The sequence below is a fragment of the Podarcis pityusensis genome (genome assembly GCF_964106645.2).
Source record: "Podarcis pityusensis genome assembly, chromosome: 2".
Classification (NCBI taxonomy): domain Eukaryota; kingdom Metazoa; phylum Chordata; class Lepidosauria; order Squamata; family Lacertidae; genus Podarcis; species Podarcis pityusensis.
Window position 1 is genome coordinate 60037603 of NC_138029.1, and position 22512 is coordinate 60060114.

A 22512-nucleotide genomic window follows, 5' to 3' on the forward strand; every position below is an offset into this window, starting at 1 on the left:
GTAAAAGAAAATCAATTTTTTAATTTCTTTTTAATCTTCTGTGTTATACTTTATCCCACCATATAATGATATGTTGGTGGTGTTACAGCTAGATATGACCAACATATATGGCTCATTCTTGTATATAATATTTTTTTACTCTACCATGTTGTAATGGGTTTAGGGGTTGCTCGTGCGTAAGTTGCCGCCACTCCTGGCTAGGTTACCTGGTTAACCCTTTCTGACTGAACAGCCTCCAGCATCGTGACTGTCTCAGTCGCTGGCAGAATCCGTCAGTGGGCGTTTCTTAAACTTCTTCCAGCACAAAAGTTCCTTGACGCCAAGTCTCCTCCTACTCTCCCTGCGCGGAAGTCTTCTGTGCAGGGAGGGTGTGGGCAGCGGAGTACCCGTACTCTCTCCGCTGGTCTCCGGCGAGGAGTCTTGGAGCCTCCTCCCCGATTCCTCAATCTGCCCCCCTTCTCTACTGGTGTTACGCTGATTTCCTTCCCCAGCAGACGGGCTCCCTCTCTCCCTACTGGGACCCTCTCTGCCATCCCTTTGGAGCCTTCCCTCCGCTTCCAGCTCCGATGGCAGTTCCCTGACATCCATCTCCCCCCAGGACCCCCCTCACCCTCGGCCCGACCTTCTGATCCAACCTCATCCCTTTCCTCGGCCGATGATGCGGGGAAACCCCTGAAGGAGCTGTCGTCATCCTCTGAGGATTCAAAACCCGCTTCCCACCCGCTTCGAACTCTTGCCGCGGGGCGGGCCTCCCAGTCTGATTCTTCTCCCTCTGACATTTCCCCTCCTTCCTCTTCGGAGGCAGGAAAACCCACAAATTCCTCCTCGTCGTCTGTGGTTCCAAATTCTTCCTCCCAGAATCTCGCTAGTGGTTTTGGTTTGTCTGGGAACAGGCTGTGGAATTCTTCCACTAGATACCCATCATTGACTGCCTCAGCGGGGACCCAAGTGTTTTCTGACTCGGGTTCTCCTTCCCAAGCCACTAAGTACTCCACCTGGCGCCCTCGCCACCTTGAATCGAGTATTTCCGTGGCTTGGTTGTGGAGTTCCCTCTCCTCTACCCGCGGGTGGGCGGTGACTCCTCCCTCCCGCCCCGGGAATTCCCGCCCCTCCCTGTACGGTGAGAGTAGGGACCTATGGAACACCGGCTGTATCTTCATGTTGTCAGGCAACTTGAGCTTGAATGCCACAGGGTTCACCTGCTGTGTTACCTCAAAGGGTCCCAGCCGCCTTGGCTGCAACTTCTTGCACCCTCCCTTTAGGGGCAACCCTTGGGTTGACAACCACACTCGGTCTCCCACCCGTATGGCATCCCCCTCCTGACGGTGCTTGTCTGCCTGCCTCTTATAAACTTCCTTGGCCCGCTCCAAATTCATCTTGAGTTGCTGGTGCAATGCCTCCATTTCTTCCACAAACTGTTCTGCTGCAGGTACACTCCACCCTTCCTCCACCCTCCCCGGGAAGGCCCTGGGGTGACACCCATAATTGGCCATGAACGGGCTCATGCCCGTGGACACATGTTCAGCGTTATTGTACGCAAATTCAGCCAGCGCAAGTTTCTCTACCCAATCGTTCTGCCTCTCGCTGACGTAGCAGCGTAGGTATTGCTGGAGTATACTGTTCGCTCTTTCTGCTTGCCCGCTGGTTTCTGGGTGTCGCGCCGTCGAGAAGCCCACCTCTACCTGCAGCAAGCTCATGAGCTTCCTCCAGAACAGGGAAGTAAATTGTTTCCCGCGATCTGAGATGACCCTTGAGGGCGCTCCATGCAACCTGAAGATGTGATCCACAAACAACTTGGCTGTCTCCTCTGCTGTCACCGCACGTGAGCAAGCTATGAAATGGCACATCTTCGTCAGTAGATCGACTACTACCATGACTGCTGTCTTCCCCCTGGACTTGGGCAAATCTGTCATAAAATCAATGGACACCACCTCCCAGGGTCTTCCCGGCGTGGGTAAGGGTTCCAGTAACCCTGCGGGGGCAGCCCTCTCCCCCTTTGCCCTTTGGCAGCGGTCGCACCCCCGTACATATTCCCGTACATCCTCCCTCACCCTTGGTCACCAGAACTGCCTGGTGACGAGCAGCATGGTTTTGTGCTGTCCAAAGTGCCCAGCTGCGGGGTTGTCGTGGAGTTGTTTGAGTACCTTCCCCCTCAGGGTCTCCCCCGGTACATACAGCCCCCCCTTATAGTACAGCACCCCTTCCTTTTCCTCAAACCCTCCTTGGGTTTCTCTTCCGTCTTGGAGTTCCCGGATTTTAGTTTGAGCGAACACGTCGTTTCTAGTAAGCCCGGCCAGTTCTCGTTTCCCAACCAAGGCTCCCCCACACACCCATTGGTCCTCGGGGATCACGTGTCGTATATCCGGTGGTCCCTCTCCTTCCATGTACTCCGGCTTCCGGGAGAGAGCATCTGCTCTTACGTTTTCCTCTCCCGGCACGTATCGGATCTCAAAGGAAAACTTGGAGAACTCCTGTGCCCATCGAATCTGTCTCTGGTTGAGTACTCGTGCGGTCCTCCAGTATTCCAAGTTCTTGTGATCAGTACAAACCTGGATCTTGTGCTGCGCCCCTATTAACAGATGTCTCCATCGGCGAAACGCCGCATAGATCGCAAGCAGTTCGCGGTCATACACCGTATAGTTTTGCTCCGACTTGCTCAGCTTCCTCGAGAAAAAGGCACACGGCTTCCATTCCTGCTTGCTCCTCCCTGGCTGCAAAAGTACCGCCCCAATGGCTCTGTCGGACGCGTCTGTCTCTAGCCTCATGGGTTTCTCCAGATCAACGTGTAGGAGCTGCTCTTCCGAAGCGAACGCCTTATTCAGTCTTTCAAATGATTGCTGGGCACTTTCTGTCCAGGCGAACTTCCTTTTGCTACTGAGACAATCTGTGATGGGCGCCGTTAAGTGGGCGAAGTTCTTGATGAACTTCCTGTAGAAGTTGCTGAACCCTAGGAACCTCTGCACATCCTTCCGGGTTTTGGGGGCTTTCCATTCCAGCACTGCCTGCACCTTGCTTGGGTCCATAGCCAGTCCCTTGTCTGACAACTTGTACCCCAGAAACTCGACCTCTCTGGTGTGAAATTGGCATTTTTCCAGCTTGACCCACAACTGGTGCTTCAGCAGCCTCTCTAGCACTTCCCTGACGTCTCTGACATGTTGCTTCTCATTGTCTGAATAGATTAAGACGTCGTCCAAGAAGGCTACGCAGTTCTTGTACAGCAGGGGCCCCAACACGTGGTGCATGAAAGCTTGAAAGCAGGCGGAGCCCGACTGTAATCCAAATGGCATGACCAAGTACTCAAAAGCCCCCAGGGGGGTGAACATGGTGGTCTTCCATTTGTCCCCCTCCCTTACCCTGATCAAATTGTACGCTCCCCTGAGGTCCAGCTTGGTGAAAATTTCCCCCTGCCTCACCCGTGTTAAAATGTCGTCAATCCTGGGCATTGGGAAGGTCACGGGTTCAGATACCAGGTTTAGGGCCCGGTAGTCCACGACCAGCCTGGGCTGATTAGTCCCTTTTTTGTCCACAAAGAACACCGGACTGCCCCCCACCGCCTTTGATTCTCTTATGAACCCCCTCTTCAGGTTCTTGTCAATAAACTGCCGTAACTCCTGCATCTCCCTGTCCGACATGGCATACAGCTTACCCACCGGCAGCTGAGCCCCTGGGATTAAGTTGATTTGGCAGTCAAAGGGCCTATGGGGGGGGTAGTCTGTCCGCCTCCTTCTCACTGAAGACTTCCTTTAGGTCAGCGTATGGTGGTGGCACCTCTCCCTTTGTTTCCACCGCCAGCCCAGCCACCCTGGCCACTGTCCTTCTTGGGGTTTTCCCCTCCCCAGACAGTGTTCCAAACAGTAAGCTGACCCAAAGATGACTGACCGCTGATGCCATGACAATACTGGATCATGCAGTGCCAACCAGCTCATTCCCAGTATTATTGGGGGTCCTGCCAGTGTGGCCACGTGAAAGGCAATGGCCTCTGTGTGCCTGGAAACCCTCATTCGCATTGGCGGGGTCTGGTGTGTCACTTCCCCTCCCAGAAGTTCCCTGCCATCGATGGTGGTCACTTGCAAGGGAAAATCCAGGGGTAGCAAGTGTATTTGGTGCTCCAAAGTGAAGTCCCTGCTAAAGAAATTGCAGGAGCTGCCCGAATCCAGCAGCCCCTCAACCTTAACTGGGTGCCCATTCGGGAGTTCTAGCACCACTGCTATGGCTATCGCTGCCCTGGGGGGGGCAGGCTGGGGCACTTCTATTGGTTGCTGGCCTGGCTGCTGGCCCCTTTGGTTGGCAGCCAGGCGCTGTCGTTTCCCTGCGCCTGCCCTTCGTCCCCCTTCTCCTCACAGCCAGCAGCCCCCACCATCCCTTGCCAGGCCTTTCTTTGAGGGCAGACCCTTGCAAAATGTCCCGGCCGTTGGCAGAGGAAACACTTCTTGGTGGTTTTCCAATCCTTCCCCTCCCTCTTGCGACCTTCACTGGAGTTTGAAACCTCACGCGCGCTATCTATTTCCATTGGCTCAGCCGCCTGGGAAAGCTGTCTTGGTATTTCAGGAATGCGGTAGTCATGGCAACGTTCCCCTCTCACTTCGCGTATCTCCTGAGCCCGCGCTTCCTGCCTCACTCCAATCGCAAGCACAGCCTTGGTCAGCTGATCCATCGACTGCGGGCAGGGCGCGCGGCACAGCTCGTCCTTCACCGTTGGGGACAACCCCTCCTCAAACAACATTTGAATAGGTTCAGAGTCCAGATCCCACCCGAGACGGTGGATCAACATTGCAAAGCGCAACCAGTAGTCTCTAACTGACTGGCTCCCCTGCTTGCACCCCATCAGTTCTCGCCGAGTCACACTTTGCTGGACTTCACTGGAATACATCGCATCCATCGCCTGAAAGAATTTCTTAAGGTCCTTCAAGGCATGATTTTGCGTCGCCATAAGGGGCCTAATCCATTCCCTTGCCCCATCCTCCAGATGCCCCACAACGTAGGCCACCCGTTGCTCATCGTTAGCAAAGTCATCATGCTGCAGTTCCAAAGCGTACTCTATTTCCGTTCGGAACGCATTGTAGTCCTGGGGTTTCCCCCCAAACTTGTGTACCAGCCCCGGTACCTTCCTTGCGATGGGGGTGGGTCTGACCTGAGCATCCTGAGCTCGTCTTTCGTCCAGCCGCACCGTCAGGAGAGCTACATGCTGTTCCAAATCTCGGTTTCTCTCTACCAGACCTTGCACTGCAGCTGCTTGCTCCGTCTCTCCGGCTCCTCCGGTCTGGCTCATGGTGCTGCCTCCCTGGAGCTACGCACAAGCAACATCGGTGACTGACGGATTGCTGTAATGGGTTTAGGGGTTGCTCGTGCGTAAGTTGCCGCCACTCCTGGCTAGGTTACCTGGTTAACCCTTTGTGACTGAACAGCCTCCAGCATCGTGACTGTCTCAGTCGCTGGCAGAATCCGTCAGTGGGCGTTTCTTAAACTTCTTCCAGCACAAAAGTTCCTTGACGCCAAGTCTCCTCTTACTCTCCCTGCGCGGAAGTCTTCTGCGCAGGGAGGGTGTGGGCAGTGGAGTACCCGTACTCTCTCCGCTGGTCTCCAGCGAGGAGTCTTGGAGCCTCCTCCCCGATTCCCCCATCTGCCCCCCTTCTCTACTGGTGTTACGCTGATTTCCTTCCCCAGCAGACGGGCTCCCTCTCTCCCTACTGGGACCCTCTCCGCCATCCCTTTGGAGCCTTCCCTCCGCTTCCAGCTCCGATGGCAGTTCCCTGACACATGTGTTCTCATATGTGTAGAATGAAGTATACCTAACACAACTCTCTTTTAGCATTTATGGACTAAAAAAGTTTAAAATGCTTCTAATTGCAGTTGGATAAATATTTAACCGCATGAAGGTGCAAAGATTCTTCAGAGTCCTGACCTCAAATTACGTGATGGAAAACATACAGTGAATAGAAGCAATATTGTGAGGCTCATTCATCTGATATGAGTGGAGAATTTCTCTCGCTCTTTAATTTCCAAGCTTTGAGCTACAGAGAACTACACAAGCAAAAAACAGTATCTGCCACAGTATTGTTTTATTTCTTAAAGCAGAAAACAAATAGAAAACAACAGTTTTTTTAATAAGCTGTTAAGGCCGGAACATGAGTATGACAAAGAAAATCTGAATGTATTGTACAGCTCATTTTGAAAAGTGAGCTGTTGTTCAAATAAAAAGATTACCATCAAAGCTGCAGGCAATTTTCCTTCCTCCTCTTTTTGCCATTGCTGTCAGTTTTCTCCCAGTGTAATATTACAGAGGGATGTCATCAAAACTATTTGTCCTACAGGCAAACCGCATCCCGTTAGTCACATGTTTAAATTAGTGTGAGTAGCACTTAATCTGACCAGTTGTATTTTAGAGAGCAGTTTCAGGGGCAAAAGGCAGACCAGGAAATGGTAATTGGCAGCAAAAGTTGGAATAGGACCAGAATGGGAGCAGGTTCCAGATTAAGGTTCTGAAGGCAGATACTTTTTATTCAAAACAAGAGCATCTGGAAAACACTTTTGTTAAATATGAAAGGTAGTTTGGACCTTAAATTGCAATCCCAAGCACCAGAGCCAGCACTGGGTTTGTAGGTAAGATGCCCCCCCCACCTTCCCAGAACCACCTGGGAAGAATCATAGAGTTGGAAGGGACCCTGAGGATAATCTAGTCCAACCCCCAGCAATGCAGGAATTGCAGCTAAATAATCCATGACACGTGGCCAGCCAACCTCTGCTTTAAAACTTCCATAGCAGCTTTTAGTTAGACAGAGATTTTCAAAACGAAAGAAGGAACATAAAGGAAACAGACATGGAAAGCGATGTTCTCAAGAATACTAGGTAACTTGACTTACGTTTTTCCTTGCTCCAGCAGCCAACCTAAACCTGAAGCACAGAGCGGCTGGCTTTTCAGTAGAGACTGCTTACAGAGGTCCAGTTCACTGTGTTGGCATGATCCTTCGGCAGGAGGGTTTAGGGGGATTGTACCGTGGTTCTTCTGCCATGATTCTGAGGGATATTCCAGGATATTGCTTATACTTCATCCCTTACACGTTACTTTGTGGATGGATCACTCCAGATGGATGCCTTTCTCCGAGTCCCTTTTCTGTGTGGATGGCCGGTGGCATTGCAGGTATGTCCATTTCTGTTCTCCTTCACCAGAAATGATGCTGTCTAGAGGCTTGATTAAATTTGAGCTCATTTATTCACTCCTAACATGCTTTTTTTTCTGTAGTGATGGCAGTGTTAGTGGTAGCCCTAGAAGTGTTTTAAATTGAAGACATATTGCGTTTATTTATCACATAAGTTGCTCCTAGGATTGCCATCAGTATTCTGAAAAACTTTAATGTGCTTATCTATTATATGAACATGCACACTGTGCAGGGAGAGGCCCAGAAAAATCTGTTACTACTGTGCAATGCACTGATCACTGTGCATAATTTAGCAGCCATGTGCTGTGGCTGATGTTGCACAAGGCAATGAGGTGCCTGGCTGGCTGCCTCCTTCCACTTGGTGGCACATGCCTTTTGAGCAGTAGAGTCACAGTGGAACGGAAGAGAAAAGGTGACAAAACAGGGCACACAGTCAGAAGAAGCTGACATCTGACTGACACCTTGAGTCCACCAGCCAAGCCAAGCTCATCTCCCCTTAAGGATGAGCTAGCTCAGTCTCACTCATCTGCTTGGTGCCTGCCTAAGTCCAATAATTTAGTTTTAATTATTTAATTGGATTTCTATACTGCTTAATCAGCCACAGCTCAAAGTGGTTTACATGGTTACTTCGAAAACCTCCTTCTAACAACAAAGGGACACGGCAAAGGAATGGTCTCCACAATATACAAACCACTGCTCCAAAACCCCACAGACCCCCTTGATGTAATTAAAAAACAATTGGAGGACAACACAGACTATGAGATTAACCCCACCCAATGGACTAGAATGTGGTCCAAACCTCCCTTTAAATCCATATCAGCGATAAGGAAAGGACTCACCCTGAAACTCACTTACAGATGGTACCTAACACCATGGAAACTGATGCTAATACGCCCAGGAACCTCACCAAAATGCTGGAGAGGGTACACCTTCACAGGAACATACCTCCACATGTGGTGGAAACCTGGACATCAATCATACAAGAAATATGTGAAATAACTAAGCAAGTATTAGAAGTCACCCCAGAACTGGCCCTACTGAACATCTTCCAAGATAATAATGCCCACTCACATCACAAAGAGCTCATAACCCACTTACTCTCAGCAGCCAGAAACATCATGGCCAGACACTGGAGAGACCTGTCAGGAGTAAACATGGACCATTGGTATCAAATAGTATGGGAAACATCCTTATTAGAAAAGCTAACCAATACCCCGAAACTGACATGGGGACAAATAGAAGAAGACGCCTTCACCCCGGTTTGTTTCCCCTTTATCACATACACAGCCCAACAAGACAACAAGAATCCCCTGACAGCATACGAATCAATCTGGATAACCTTATTAAAAAATACACACTCACACCCCACTCACATACAAAAACAATTCTCACTACTGCCAACCAAAGACAACCAGCCACACCCTTAGCCACACCCAACCTCTCTCACCACCAAGGAAATACAACAAGTAGATAGTAAGAGAACCCATACAAGTAACGCTGACACAACCCCTCACTCACACTAAGTAGAATAATAGAAGCATAACCATCCAACCCGACCCCACCCCACTCACCACTCCCACTCCCCCACTTCCCCCCTTAATTTTTTTCTTCTTTTTCCTAATTGTTTAAACCAATTCATAAACCAAGAATTTATACATTGATCACTAATAGTGAAACATATGTTCTAGATACGTATTTTCCCACATTTATTGTGCTGTTTTTGTGATATACAAATGACATGAGAAAACTTGGTATGCTTATTTGTATATTATTATTCTTGTTTATAAAACCCAATTAAAAAGTGGTTTACATGGACTATAGTGGGAGGAATTCAACATTTCGCTCTTCTCAACATTCTGCCAGTGCAAGCGTTTCTGCTTGCCAGAAGAAACAATCCTCCTCTCCTCTCCACCATGAGATATTGGGGGCAGGGGGGTTTCTCCTGATCAGCCAGAGTGGATTTGGGGGGAAGCTTGAGCTTTGAGGGAAAATCCCAGAACAGCAGAGAGCAAGGATTGTTCCATCTGGCAAGCTGGCATTGAATTCCTCCCTATGCATTTTTATGAGCATGGATCTTTCATTGTAAACCACCCTGATAATTTCTGTAGAAGGATGGAGCATCATTTTACTTAGAAAATATAGTTTACTCCACTGTTGGCTCTCTGTTACTGAAGAGCAGAAGCCCAGCTGAAGTAAGTAAGTTAAGTGACAATTCCAGCACATTAACACCATCTCACTTGAAGACAAAGTAGCTGCCAGTTAACAAGAAGAGGACCTCTAGTACAGGCATAGGCAAACTCCGGCCCTCCAGATGTTTGAGACTGAAATTCCCATCATCCCTGAACACGGGTCCTGTTAGCTAGGGATGATGGGAATTGTAGTCCCAAACATCTGGAGTTTTCCTATGTCTGCTCTAGTATTTCACAACACTGACACCATCTCAAGTCTCTGTCCTGTAAAAACACATTTAGCCCAATGTGAAAAGCCCCAGATTTAACTATAGCAAGCAATCCATATTTATGAAACTGTAGTGCATTAACATTTCACAACAAATACCACATTCAAAACTCTGCAGTTCTTAAATGTCACCTCTTTTTAGTACTGAATAGAGAAACACTTAGGAGAAGGGGGGGGGGAATAAGTCATTGAATAAAATAGGTCAAAATCTACTTACGGAAGTCTCACTTCCCTGCTGTAGCAAGAAACGTTGACAAGCTTGCCTGAAGCAGATGAGGTAATTTTAAATGGCAAGCTAGGGCCACTTCATAAGTGGATATATTTGTTATTAAGTAAAAGTACACCCGTCTGCCATTCAACAAACAATGAGCATGTTGTATTTAGACAAGCAAGCCAAGTACCATTAGCTACCAATCTAACTTTATTTTAACCAGGTAGCAAAATTCACATTATTTTAAGTTACATTTCATATTCTAGCATATTTTTTATAGCTTGACTCCTAAAGACGACTACCATTCTCTTTGATGAAGGTGCTCAGAAGACCTTTTGTATTCATATATAATACTTTCCCTTTTTCTCGTAGGAGCAATATCTTGGGGAACAGCCACTCCTATGGATGTTGTCAAGAGTCGCCTTCAAGCTGACGGGGTTTATTTGAACAAATACAGAGGAGTCATTGACTGTATCTCCCAAAGTTACCACAGTGAAGGTCTAAAAGTAAGCACTATCAAAATACCAAATATCAGGAAATAGGTTTTGGTAACAAGTTGCATGTGGGTCTATTGTCCCCATGGCAGCCCTTATTTACAACTTAACTAGCACAGTTATGCATAATGAAGAAATGGAATTCAAGTCCAAATGGCCTTGAATAGCTGTGATAACCATCCTCTGCCTCCAGTAAATGCGGCCTACCCACTTTATTTCTATGATTGTAAACTGGTTTTAATATGGTGTTTTATTTGTTGTAACTCACTCTAGGACCTTAGGGTGGGGGGTAGGTAATTAATAATATTACTTGCCAAGCTGTGGTGGCAGACTGCACGTCCCCCATTTCCATGGACCATAATTTTTACAGACATTCCTTTCCCAAGTCAAAAATGTTGCCTCATGTCATTTGAAAATCATGCAAATTAAAAAATTATGGCTTGAAGTTTTCCCCATTAACCATTGTTGATCATGGAGCTGTTTATAACTGATAAGAAACCACTAAACAAGGCTAGCTAGTTGTTCTGGTAAATATGAATTATCCTCATTTTGTGATGTGGGAAGCAGGCACGTGGAATGTCAGTACCAATAAATCAGCACTTGCTTATAGATGATTAAATCATGCTATCACTGTTGGTTTCTGCTTTCCTTCACTGTGCAGCGAAAGGGCTTGTCACGAGACAGGTGTTTACATTCCACAGTCTGTACTGTTGGAGTTTCTCACGGGAAAGGGAGACTGGATGTGACGTACACTGGTTTCCTGTTTTTCACTGTACTTTGCTGTTTCACTTTGTGATTCTCTCCGAGCTGTCGAGGAGAGAGGATGCATTTTCTGCTCCAGCAGAGGCAAGATGTCTTTCTGTAATATACCAGCTTTGAACTATAAATAAAGCAACCAAGAGTATGCAGCACGTACTCCTCATCCTTCCGCTGGGCACGGGACTCTGCTTTAAATTAACACGTGGTTATGGGCTCCAGAAGTCGAATCGGAGTGCCGGCAAAGGATCGGAATGCAGAGGGACAGGTCGGATCGGAATCTGCTCTGCGCGTAAAAGTGATTGATGAGGTATGTGCTACTGCTCCGGGCAGCCTGCCAGCTTCTAGTTAATGGCTTTATGGCTGGACTTTGAACTTTCAAAGCCGTTTTGCCGGGAATAGGCAAAAGGCTCCCAGGCACAAGTTACTATGCTGGGGAAATCGAAAGTAACTTTTAAGTGCGCTTTTGGAATAAAGCAGCTGCAGCAGTGACGCAGCAAGATTTAAAGTAGCATATATGACGCTGAAGGCTAATGCCAGAGTCATGATGGCCCTTCAGGATGCTTGTGGGATTCCTAAGCTCAGCAAGAAAAATTATGCCGACTGGGTTCTGTATGCAGAGGCAATTCTGCGGAAAGAGGGTTTGTTTGAGGTGATTACAGAAACCCCCCCAGTTCCAGTTACAGATGCATGGGAAGCTAAGGATTCCAAAGCAAGGGGAACTCTAACATTGATAGTATCCCCAGAAGAGCTCTGTCTATTGCGTGATAAGACCTCAGCCAGAGAAATTTGGGACGCTTTGAGAGAAGCTCACTTAAGGACAGAAGCTGGATCCACTATGTTTTACTTTAACAAGCTGCATAATATGGCTCTTGCTGAAGGTGGAGATGTGCGTTTACATCTGATGGAGATGCAAAATCTGAGACATGAGCTGCAACAGAGAGGACTCAACTTTCCAGAGGCTGTGTATTCTTTCATGATACTACAATCTTTGGGTTCAGGTTGGGAGTCTGTTGCAACCCAGATTGCTGTGCAACCAACTGCTCAGCTGACAGTGGACTTTGTTACTGCCGTGATTTTAAATGAAGCAGATCGCCGGGGTGCTAGCTGCATGGGCAAGGGGGAGTCTTCACAGACGTCGTCCCATAGTGCAGTGGAACCACCAGATGGCGCCAAAGCTTTGAAGGCAGTGAAATGCTACTCGTGTGGACGTCTAGGCCATATGAAGAGGGAATGCAGATATCCCAGGGCCAAGACAGAGCAGCGCAGTGAAAGCTCATCGCGCGGAAAAGGCCGAGGCAAAGGCAAAGGTCCGGTGTCTAGGACAACGCAGCACAAGGCTATGGTTTCACGCTTCACTCCAAAGGTTGCAGAGGTCCAGAAGACGTCTAGATCTTTCTTCGTTGTTGATTCAGCGGCAACCCACCACATGTGCAATGATAAGAGACTGTTTGTGTCTTTTACACCGCAGGAAGGTGCGATTCACCAGGCGGATGACCACACTATTCCCAGTAAAGGCTACGGAACTGTTGTTCTTCACAGTTTGGACTTATCGATACAGAATGTGCTTTACGTGCCAGACGCCAAACATAATCTGCTCAGCGTTGGACAGCTGAATGAGCGGAACATTGACGTATCCTTCAAGAACAAGAAGTGCATCATCACAAAGAAAAATGATTATGTATTGCATGCTGAATATGTTGATCGTTTGTTTGTTTTGTATTATGATGATGTTGAAAAGGATGACACTTGTTGCATTGCAGGTTCTAACAAAAGTTTGCATGCAGAATGTATTCATGATTTTCACCGAAAATTTGGTCATTTGCATTTTGAGGCAGTATCTAAAATGCCTGCCTTGGTTGAAGGTATGACTATTAAACCCTGCAGGTACCACATGAAGTGCAAAGCATGCGCAGCAAACAAGGTGAAAATGGCTGCGAAAGGTAAGGTGTCTAGTAGGCAAGCTACAGAACCATACCAGGTTGTTCATGCAGATTTGGTTGGACCACTAGCGCCCTCTTTGGGTGGAAATAGGTACTTCATGGTTCTCGTTGATGCATTTTCCAGATATATTTTTGTGTACAATCTCAAGCAGAAATCAGAGGCTTTTCCTAGGTTCAAGGAATTCTGTGCTTGGTTGGAAAATGTGCACGGTAAGAAGATAAAGACTCTTTTCACTGATCGCGGGGGGGAATTCACTTCTCAGCAGTTTGAAGCTTTTCTGACTGAGAAAGGAATTCAACACGATTTGTCTAGTCCTCGCTCGCCATGGCAGAATGGACTTGCGGAAAGGGCAAATCAGACATTGCTTCAAGGGTTAAAAACCTTGCTGCATGATGCCAATCTTCCAGAGAGTTATTGGGCCGAATCTCTCTCGTGTTTTGTTTACAGTTACAATCGCAGGTTATCTTCAGCGATTGGTTGTACCCCCTATGAGAAGATGTTTGGCAAGAAGCCATACATCAAACACATGAAGATTTTTGGTTCTGACATGTGGGTTCGCTCACCACAAAACTCCAAGTTAGACAAGCGTGGATTGCATGGTATCTTTCTAGGTTATCAGAAAGGGTCTTACAGAATAATGATGACTGACTCTAAGACAATTAAGCTCACGAGAAGTGTTGAGTACAATGCAAAGTGGGGGGAGAATGTGGGAATTTTCCAATGTTATCCTGATGACGGTGATGAGACTGAGGATAGTCAAAAGCAACCACAACAACCCACACCCACTGATGAAGGTTCTGAGTCTGAATCTGAAACTGAATCGGGTGATTCAGAGGATTTCAAGAGTGCGAAAGCCTCTATGCGACCCTCTGAAAGCTCTGATCAAGAATTGGAGGAACCATTGTTCACAATAGGTCGTTTTTCTCCTAAGAAGGAAGAGGAGAGTGTTGAAGACTTAAGGCTAATTCGTAGGTCACAGAGAGCCACAAAAGGCAGACCTCCAAAGAGATTTGCTGATGAGTTTGCTACGATAGCAGTAACAGCTGTTAAAAGCTCCAAGAAGGTATTTGAACCTTCAAGTTTCCAAGACATCCAGGGTTTGGATTCAAAGGAAGCTGAGCCATGGTTAAATGCCATGAAGGCTGAGCTTGATTCCTTAGAAAGGAACAAAACATGGGAGCTAGTTCCAGTAGTTCCAGGAATGAAACTGCTTGGAAGCAAATGGGTCTTCAAAGCGAAGACAGATCAAAATGGCAAGATAGTCAGACACAAAGCCAGATTGGTAGCCAGAGGTTTTGCACAGGTACCAGGTGAAGACTATCACGAGACCTATTCACCCACAGTGAGATATGAAAGCATTAGGCTTATGCTCAAGCTAGCTGCAGAGGAAAATCTACACATTAGTCACCATGATATTAATACAGCTTTTCTGTACAGATCTCTAGATGAATCACTTTATATGCTTCCACCTGATGGCGTACAGGTAAAACAGGGATTTGTTTGTGCTCTGAAGAAATCCCTTTATGGTCTCAAACAAAGTGCACGGTGTTGGCACACAAAACTCACTGAAGTATTGTTTTCTCTAGGTTTTCAGCAAGGAAAAGCTGATCCATGTGTATTTGTCAAAGAGGAGGGGCAAAAGAAACTGTACTGTTTGTTTTATGTTGATGATTTATTATTCTTTTGGAAAGATGTCGCAATGTACAATAACGCCCTAGCTCAACTGAAAGAGCACTTTGACATGAAAGATCTTGGTGAGGTAAACAACTACCTATCTCTGGAAATAGAGAGAGTTCAAGATGGTAACATTCTAGTACACCAGTCACGGAAAATTGCTGATGTGTTAAGCAAACTAAATCTGATGGATGCTAACCCTGTAGACACACCGATGACAACAGGTTATCAGGTAGATGACACTGAAGAAGCATTTTCTGACACTACACTGTACAGAAGTGTGCTAGGCAAGCTAAACTTCATTGCCAGATGTTCAAGACCAGACATTGCTGTTAGCTGTAATTTGCTAAGCAGACAAGTCAACAATCCTAGTGTCAAGGATTGGAAAGCTCTGAAACGCATAGCGCGGTATTTGAAAGGCACTATGCATTACAGACTGAGATTTAACAATCAGAAGTCTGGTGGTCTTGAGATATTTGCAGATGCAAGTTTTGGAAGTGACACTACAGACAGGAAAAGTACGTCTGGAGTTTGCTACATGTACAATCAAGGTCTGTTTGATTGGTCATGCAAGAAGCAAACAACAGTTAGTTTAAGTACTTGTGAAGCCGAACTGAATGCACTATCGTATTCACTTAAGGATTGTGAATGGTTAGTACAATTGTGCAAAGATATGAAAATTCCTGTCAAATGTCCAATCCAGGTTTACCAGGACAACAAAGCATGTTTGGCTTTGCTGAAGTCTGAAGGTTGTAAGCAAAGCACGAAGCACTTGCAATTAAAGTTGCAGCATGCTAGGGAATGTATTCAGAAGGGACTCGTAACGGTGTCCTATATGCCAGGTAATGAAATTCCTGCTGATGTATTGTCCAAGATTGTATCAAGGGATCAACACTGTACCTATGTGCAGAAGTTGGGTTTGTACTGATATTGTACGAACACGCTGCCCAGTGATGTTCACAGAAAGGGGGAGGATGTTGGTTTCTGCTTTCCTTCACTGTGCAGCGAAAGGGCTTGTCACGAGACAGGTGTTTACATTCCACAGTCTGTACTGTTGGAGTTTCTCACGGGAAAGGGAGACTGGATGTGACGTACACTGGTTTCCTGTTTTTCACTGTACTTTGCTGTTTCACTTTGTGATTCTCTCCGAGCTGTCGAGGAGAGAGGATGCATTTTCTGCTCCAGCAGAGGCAAGATGTCTTTCTGTAATATACCAGCTTTGAACTATAAATAAAGCAACCAAGAGTATGCAGCACGTACTCCTCATCCTTCCGCTGGGCACCTCAATCATCATCATCCCGTTTATCTCAGCTCATCAGCCTTAGGATGCCGCCATGAATATTCCCACTGCCAATTTATATTGCCTGCAGCCACCCACAGCTGTATAAACAGATATAATCAGTGGAAAAAACATCACCCCAGACAACTCCTTGTTGTCTATACGGCATCCCAATTGTGGAAACTTCTCCTTCTGAAGTTTGTCTAGCACCTAATTTACAGTGATGCCTCGCAAGACGAAAAGAATCCGTTCTGGGAGTCTCTTCGTCTAGCGGTTTTTTCGTCTTGCGAAGCAAGCCCATTGACGGATTAGCGGATTAGCGCTATTAGCGGCTATTAGCGGCTTTTAGCGGCTTTTAGCGGCTTTTAGCGGCTTTTAGCAGCTTATCAGCTTATCAGATAAGCAGATAAGCGGCTTAGCGACTTAGAAAAAGAGGGGGAAAAGGAAAAAAAAAACCCAGGAACTCGCAAGACATTTTCGTCTTGCGAAGCAAGCCCATAGCAGATTCGTTTTGCGAGGCACCTCCAAAACGGAAAACTCTTTCGTCTAGCGAGTTTTCCGTCTTGCGAGGCATTCGTCTTGCGGGGCACCACTGTATTTATTTTCTAGTGCCAGGTGAAGACAGTTCCCTTTCCCCAGTCTTTTGGATAGGCCTTCTGAATATCTGAGACCCATATGACGGATGGGGGTGCTGATATGTTTTTAAATGTAATTTTCATACTGCGTTTTATACTGTTGTGACTTTCCCAGTGATCGATTATGATGAGGGGTGGAATATTGATTTATTTAACTTATTAAATAATAATAATAAATAATAATTTATATTTATACCCCGCCCATCTGGCAGGGTTTCCCCAGCCACTCTGGGCAGCTTCCAGCAAAATATTAAAATACAATAATTCATCAAATATTAAAAGCTTCCCTAAAGTAACCTGGGCAAAACACTGCTCACCGACCAGTCCCTGTATCCATTTCAAATATATATATTTTAAAATCCTCTTTTTTTAAAAAAAAATCACTTAAGGGGGGAAAACCACCTTGTTCAAATTCATTTTGGCTCTATGCCTAGAAACATAAAAGCACAAAAGACAAAACCATCAACGAGGAGAACAGACATGGGAGGAAAGATTCTCCTGAAATCCATTGTCATGGACTGGCTGGATGCAGAAGATTTGTGGAAGGCACCAGCCAGGGAACCCCCAACAGAACCACATGGGGAGGAAGGCTCAGAGACAGGGGATTGGTGGTGGAACAGCAATGAGTGGTCAGAGGAAGAAGGAGCAGTCTGGGAGGAGGAGGTGTCAGCAGCAGGAGAAGTGACAGGGTTTAGTGAGAAGGAAGAGTCTGAGATGGATTGCAGTTCAGACTCTGAGGCTGCAGAGGAGGGGGGTCATTTACAGTGCTGGATTTATGTATAAACTAAACAAGGTATAACTTAGGGCCCCACTCTTTTGGGGGCCCCAAATTTTTTTAAAGAAAAAGAAAACTGGATCTACATTGCCAAAATATAAGATAAAAAACAAATAAAATAAAACATACATACATACAGCAACAGTGTTTTCTGTTGTGTATGGACCTATGGGGATGTGGGTGGCGCTGTGGGTTAAACCACAGAGTCTAGGACTTGCTGATCAGAAGGTTGGCGATTCGAATCCCCATGATGGGATGAGCTCCCATTGCTCGGTCCCTGCTCCTGCCAACCTAGCAGTTCGAAAGCACATCAAAGTGCAAGTAGATAAATAGGTACCGCTCCAGTGGGAAGGTAAACGGCGTTTCTGTGCGCTGCTCTGGTTCGCCAGAAGTGGCTTAGTCATGCTGGCCACATGACCTGGAAGCTGTATGCCGGCTCCCACGGCCAATAAAGCGAGATGAGCGCCGCAACCGCAGAGTCGGTCACGACTGGACCTAACAGTCAGGGGTCCCTTTACCTTTACCTTTACGGACCTATTAGGTCCATAAATTACCATATAGCATATATTCAACACAAAAAACAGTGACAATTTGTCATTGACAAAGGACAGCTGTAAATATAAAGGGCCCCATTACCTTCAGGAGCTTAGGGCCTCATCAAACCTAAATCCAGCCCTGGTCATTTATCAGTTATCACAATCCTTTTAGAACATTAATGAAAAAACCAGAGTTTCCTGATGTCTAATTCCCATTCGTTAGGCCCTATTCCAATTATGTTCTGTCCAAAATACAAATTGATAAGCTCTTTTGCTGTAAACTTTCCTTCTTTGTTTTGAACAGGTCTTTTTCAGGGGCCTTACAGTGAATGCAGTGCGAGGATTCCCAATGAGTGCTGCCATGTTTCTTGGATATGAACTTTCACTCAAAGCTCTAAGAGAACAAGCAGAAGCAAATCCTTGAATTCCAGGTCAGCTGCATGATAACGTTTTGAGATTTCATGCCTTTTCTGTCTATACAGCTAGGGAATTATTGCAACACCAAGGTAGACAGTGATGCTGCATATATTTATTTGAAGGCAATTTCCACTTAAACCAGTTAAAAATACTTTCACATAATTGTTAAAATCCAGCACAGACTTGAATGCTCTCCAGCACAATAAAATCAATGTAAAACCAATTAAAGTTGTATTCCTGCATGGTCTGCCTTGAGAATGAGTCTCATTCAACTCATTGAAGTTTACTTCTAGGCATGTGTGCATAAGATTAGACTTTAAATGAACCAGATTGTCTAGGAATGGAGGAGAAATTCAATTTAGTACTTATGTAAAGTCAAATCTACCAAATATGTACTTTTTTTTTTTAAATGATTTTTATTAAGGTTTCAGTAGAAAGTTAAACAGAAAAACATAAAAAAGAAATACACAAATACACAATACATAATCCAAAAAAGAAACAAGCACAGAAAACAAAAAACAAAAAAAGAAAGAAACAGAACATTTAAAAACAATATCACCTTTTCATTTCCGTTTTTAAATTTACTTATTTTCTGGACCTCCTCATACCTCCCTCTTTTGTATTCCAGTTCAAATTGTTTGTCCAGCAATTTCTTTCCCACTTTTTTAATCCCAATCTTTAATCTTAATATAATATAGCATTAAAATTTTACCTCTTAAATACCAGATTTCCATTTCCTTAAACTTCTTTAATCCTAATCTTTAATCTTAGTCTATCTATAACTTTAAATCCTGTACAGCTGGAAACCACTTATTTTCAATCCAACATCACTCTAGCATTCTTTAATTTTGCAGTGTTTCTGTAAATAATCTTTGAATTTCTTCCAATCTTCCTCCACAGACTCTTCTCCCTGGTCACGGATTCTACCAGTCATTTCCGCCATTTTGAAGCAATATATGAACCAAGACACACATTTGCACTGCTCTGAATTTTGTGATGCAGTTCTTCACCCAAACAATATTTACAGCAATGCATATATTAGGGGAAAATATGCATAACATGAAAATATTAGTGAAAATTACATCCAAAAATGCATAACAGTAGGGGTAATTGCTTACAAAAAATGGTACATTGGTCAAAACGGCATATAAAAATATTTTAGTTCGGAGAAATTTGCATGAAAATTGACTTTTCGTGAGGGTTTCTTTTTTAAAAATCTCAAATTGCTGCAAAATGTGGAGAACGTAATTTAAGATTTGAAAATGAGATACGGAGAGAACTAAAAGTGACAGATCCTTCGACCCCTTAACCTTTGTGTCGGATTGTTGCCACTAAGTCCACCATTCCCTCATTTTCAGACAGAAGCACCATTCTTTATATAGCTAAAACTGCATTGTGCACACACAAGAGGGCGGTATCAGCTGGCTTGAGAGAATCCCAATGTTTGCAGAAGTAAAAATAAATAAAAATTTAAAAATAGCGGAGGAAGCAAAACCCAAATAGCCTTTGGGAACATAAGCTGCCATACAGTGTCAGAACACTGGTCTTACCTACCTATTGTCTACACTGACTGGTGGCACCTGTCCAGAGTTCCAGATGGGTCTCACCCAGCCTGACACAGCAGAGTTCTGGTCATGGGAGTAGCTTACTCAGAACGGGCCCATCCAGTAGATCTGTTGCAGGAATATTGACCATGTTTCTGGAAGTTGGTTTTGGCTTTTCCAAGAAACTAGTTTAAGCTTTATAAGCTCTTAAACATTCACAACCAGTTCAACCAGAGATGATGCAGGAATTCCAAATTAATGTGTGTACCACAGGCACCAGCTACAGTACAATATCAATGTCTCCAAAATGTTGCTGTATGTAGCCAGCTTGTGGGATTGCTTTTCTGATGACTGTTTCTTTTGATCCTAAGGGAACTTCTGTACTTGACCATTGCTTTCACTTCCTGAACCAAATCAACTGCACGGCCTTGATCAGAAACTTGATTTTACCAACATGGAATATGAAGTGAAGAAATTTCATCAGAGAATGTTCTGTTCACGATGAGTGATTTTTGATATGGTACATGGACTGAAGAGTTTCGAGGATGGATCAGCTGAATTCTCATTCAAATCCTCTCTCTTCTAAATGTTTTGTTCTAAAAACAAAAGCAATTTTAACATGCACATGGTTGTCTGGCAATGATAAAAACATTTATTGGTGAAGTAAGAGTGCAGCGTGTTCTGCTGGGAAACGACCACAGATGTCACTTTCTAGAACCATCAGTAAGTAGTTAATTGTGGTCCTTGAAGAATCAAAGAAAATATATTCCCGTGTACTCAAACTGTCTTCCCGTTTGTTGCCATGTGACTAGATACTTTATCCGTTGTAAGACAAGAAAGAATGTAATAACCTCATGAAGAGTTTAAGCATTTATGTAGCAAATTTACACTTTTGATTCTTTTCCCCCATCCCAAATGTGATAAATGTGATAAAATTATTTGTACTGTCCCATGATGTTGCGCTCTCTGACATTTTATCTTATGGAGCATGGTTCATTGCACCAAATGAGAATCCAAATGTAAGATCAGGTAAATCAAGTGGAATCACTGTATATCTGCCATCCATTCAGCACTGCTGTGGGTATCTGACTCCTAGTTGGCTCCTGTTAGTAAATGGGTGGCAGAGGAGTAGTGCATGCAGAATAAGGCTAGGCTGCTGTTTTCAGAATTTCCCCTAGTTAGCCCTTCTTAGCCAAGTAAAAACCAGTTTCTCGATTAGCAGACCTCAGTCTCAGACATTATTTCTCAATTCAGGATTTTCTTTAACAATTGGAATGTTATCTGCTGCTGCAACTAGATGACCAGGGAAAATACTTTGGATAAAATATCACTCTGAAATAAAAATTACTTTACTATTAGCACTGCAACACAGCTCCACGGAACCCCAAATATACTGTAAATTGTGATCTCTGTTTACATAATGGAAGTAACTCCCTGTTGATGTAGTTGGAAGTTTCAGCAGTCTTTGTTATGGTGGAACACACTATTCTCTTGGACCATTTATCTGTCAAGAATGGCAGTACAGTATCTCTGTTCTTTTTGCCCAGTAGGACCCAGAGGATGCTTATTGTGGATTATTAACACTGTCAGCATGTAACTTAGTATGAACATACTGGTTAAGAACATCTAATCTGGGACTCACATAACCTGATGGATCCTGTCTTCCTACATCATCCCATGCTACACTTGTGGTTGGGAAATCTAGCATGGATCTTTATGCTATCAGTGCACCAGATTAGGACAGTGATACCTAAGAACAGGGCACTTACCACTGTTCCCCCTAGCCTACCCCATTGATCCACTTTCCTACTGCGGTGAGGAGGACTTTGCTTGACTGGTTTTGCCAAAGGAATATTTTCTTTATAATTTTAGTGAGCTCTTAAATTATATTTTAACAGACCTGGGGTGGTTAATTTTAGTGGGACGCATTTCGTGTTTTATGTGAACTGCTTTGTACATTTAGGAACCAGACTTTAAAGTGTTTTAATTAAAAAGGAGTTGTATCCAATATGAATCATACTAAGACCAGACCCATTGAAATTAATGGGCAAGATAAACTTAGGTTCATTCATTTCAATGACTCAAGAGTATAATTTAGCTTGATACAACTCAAGGAATGAAGCCGAATGTTGGAAGGCTCGGGACATACAAAATTACCGTAACTACGCATTGTGTGAAGAAGTAGTTTAACTTACGGTATTTTTAATTTAAATGGAGATTAGACAAATTCATAATATCAATTGTTACTCGACATAAGTATAATATCAGTATAATATCAGTATAATATCAGAAGCAGCAAATCCCTGAATGCCAGATGCTGGGAAGCACACAACACTCACATCATGCTCGTGGGCTTCCCATAAGCATCTGGTTGGACACTCTGAGAACAGGAAACTGAATTAGTTGTGCCTTTGAGCTTATCCAGCTGGACTCTTCTGATATTCCTCTTCTGAATTTCTAGATGGCAAGTACTTAGAGTCATTAGGGACAGGTCCATATCTCAGGAACCCAGGAAACTGCCTTACAGCGGCTCAGACCTATTCATCCACCTAGCTCAGTATTGTCTATGCTTGTTGGCAGCAGTTCTCCAGGGTTTGTTTTTCCTAGCCCTACCTGGTGATGCCAGATATTGA

At 44.8% G+C, this 22512-nt stretch overlaps 1 protein-coding gene across 6 annotated transcripts in view; it reads left to right on the forward strand.

Annotated features, from left to right (window-relative positions):
• The window catches only part of SLC25A48 (solute carrier family 25 member 48), a 34337-nt gene extending 13586 nt beyond the window's left edge, over positions 1-20751 (forward strand). For 5 of the 6 annotated variants that reach the window (XM_080996353.1, XM_080996356.1, XM_080996357.1 and 2 more), the window contains 4 exons: positions 6878-7138; positions 10198-10331; positions 18223-18349; positions 20251-20751. In XM_080996353.1, the coding sequence (XP_080852479.1) occupies positions 6878-7138; positions 10198-10331; positions 18223-18342 (515 nt within the window). In that variant the 3' untranslated portion in view covers positions 18343-18349; positions 20251-20751. The remainder of the gene's footprint in view (positions 1-6877; positions 7139-10197; positions 10332-18222; positions 18350-20250) is intronic. The other variant, XM_080996354.1, reaches the window with a different exon arrangement.
• Positions 20752-22512: the final 1761 nt, after the last annotated feature.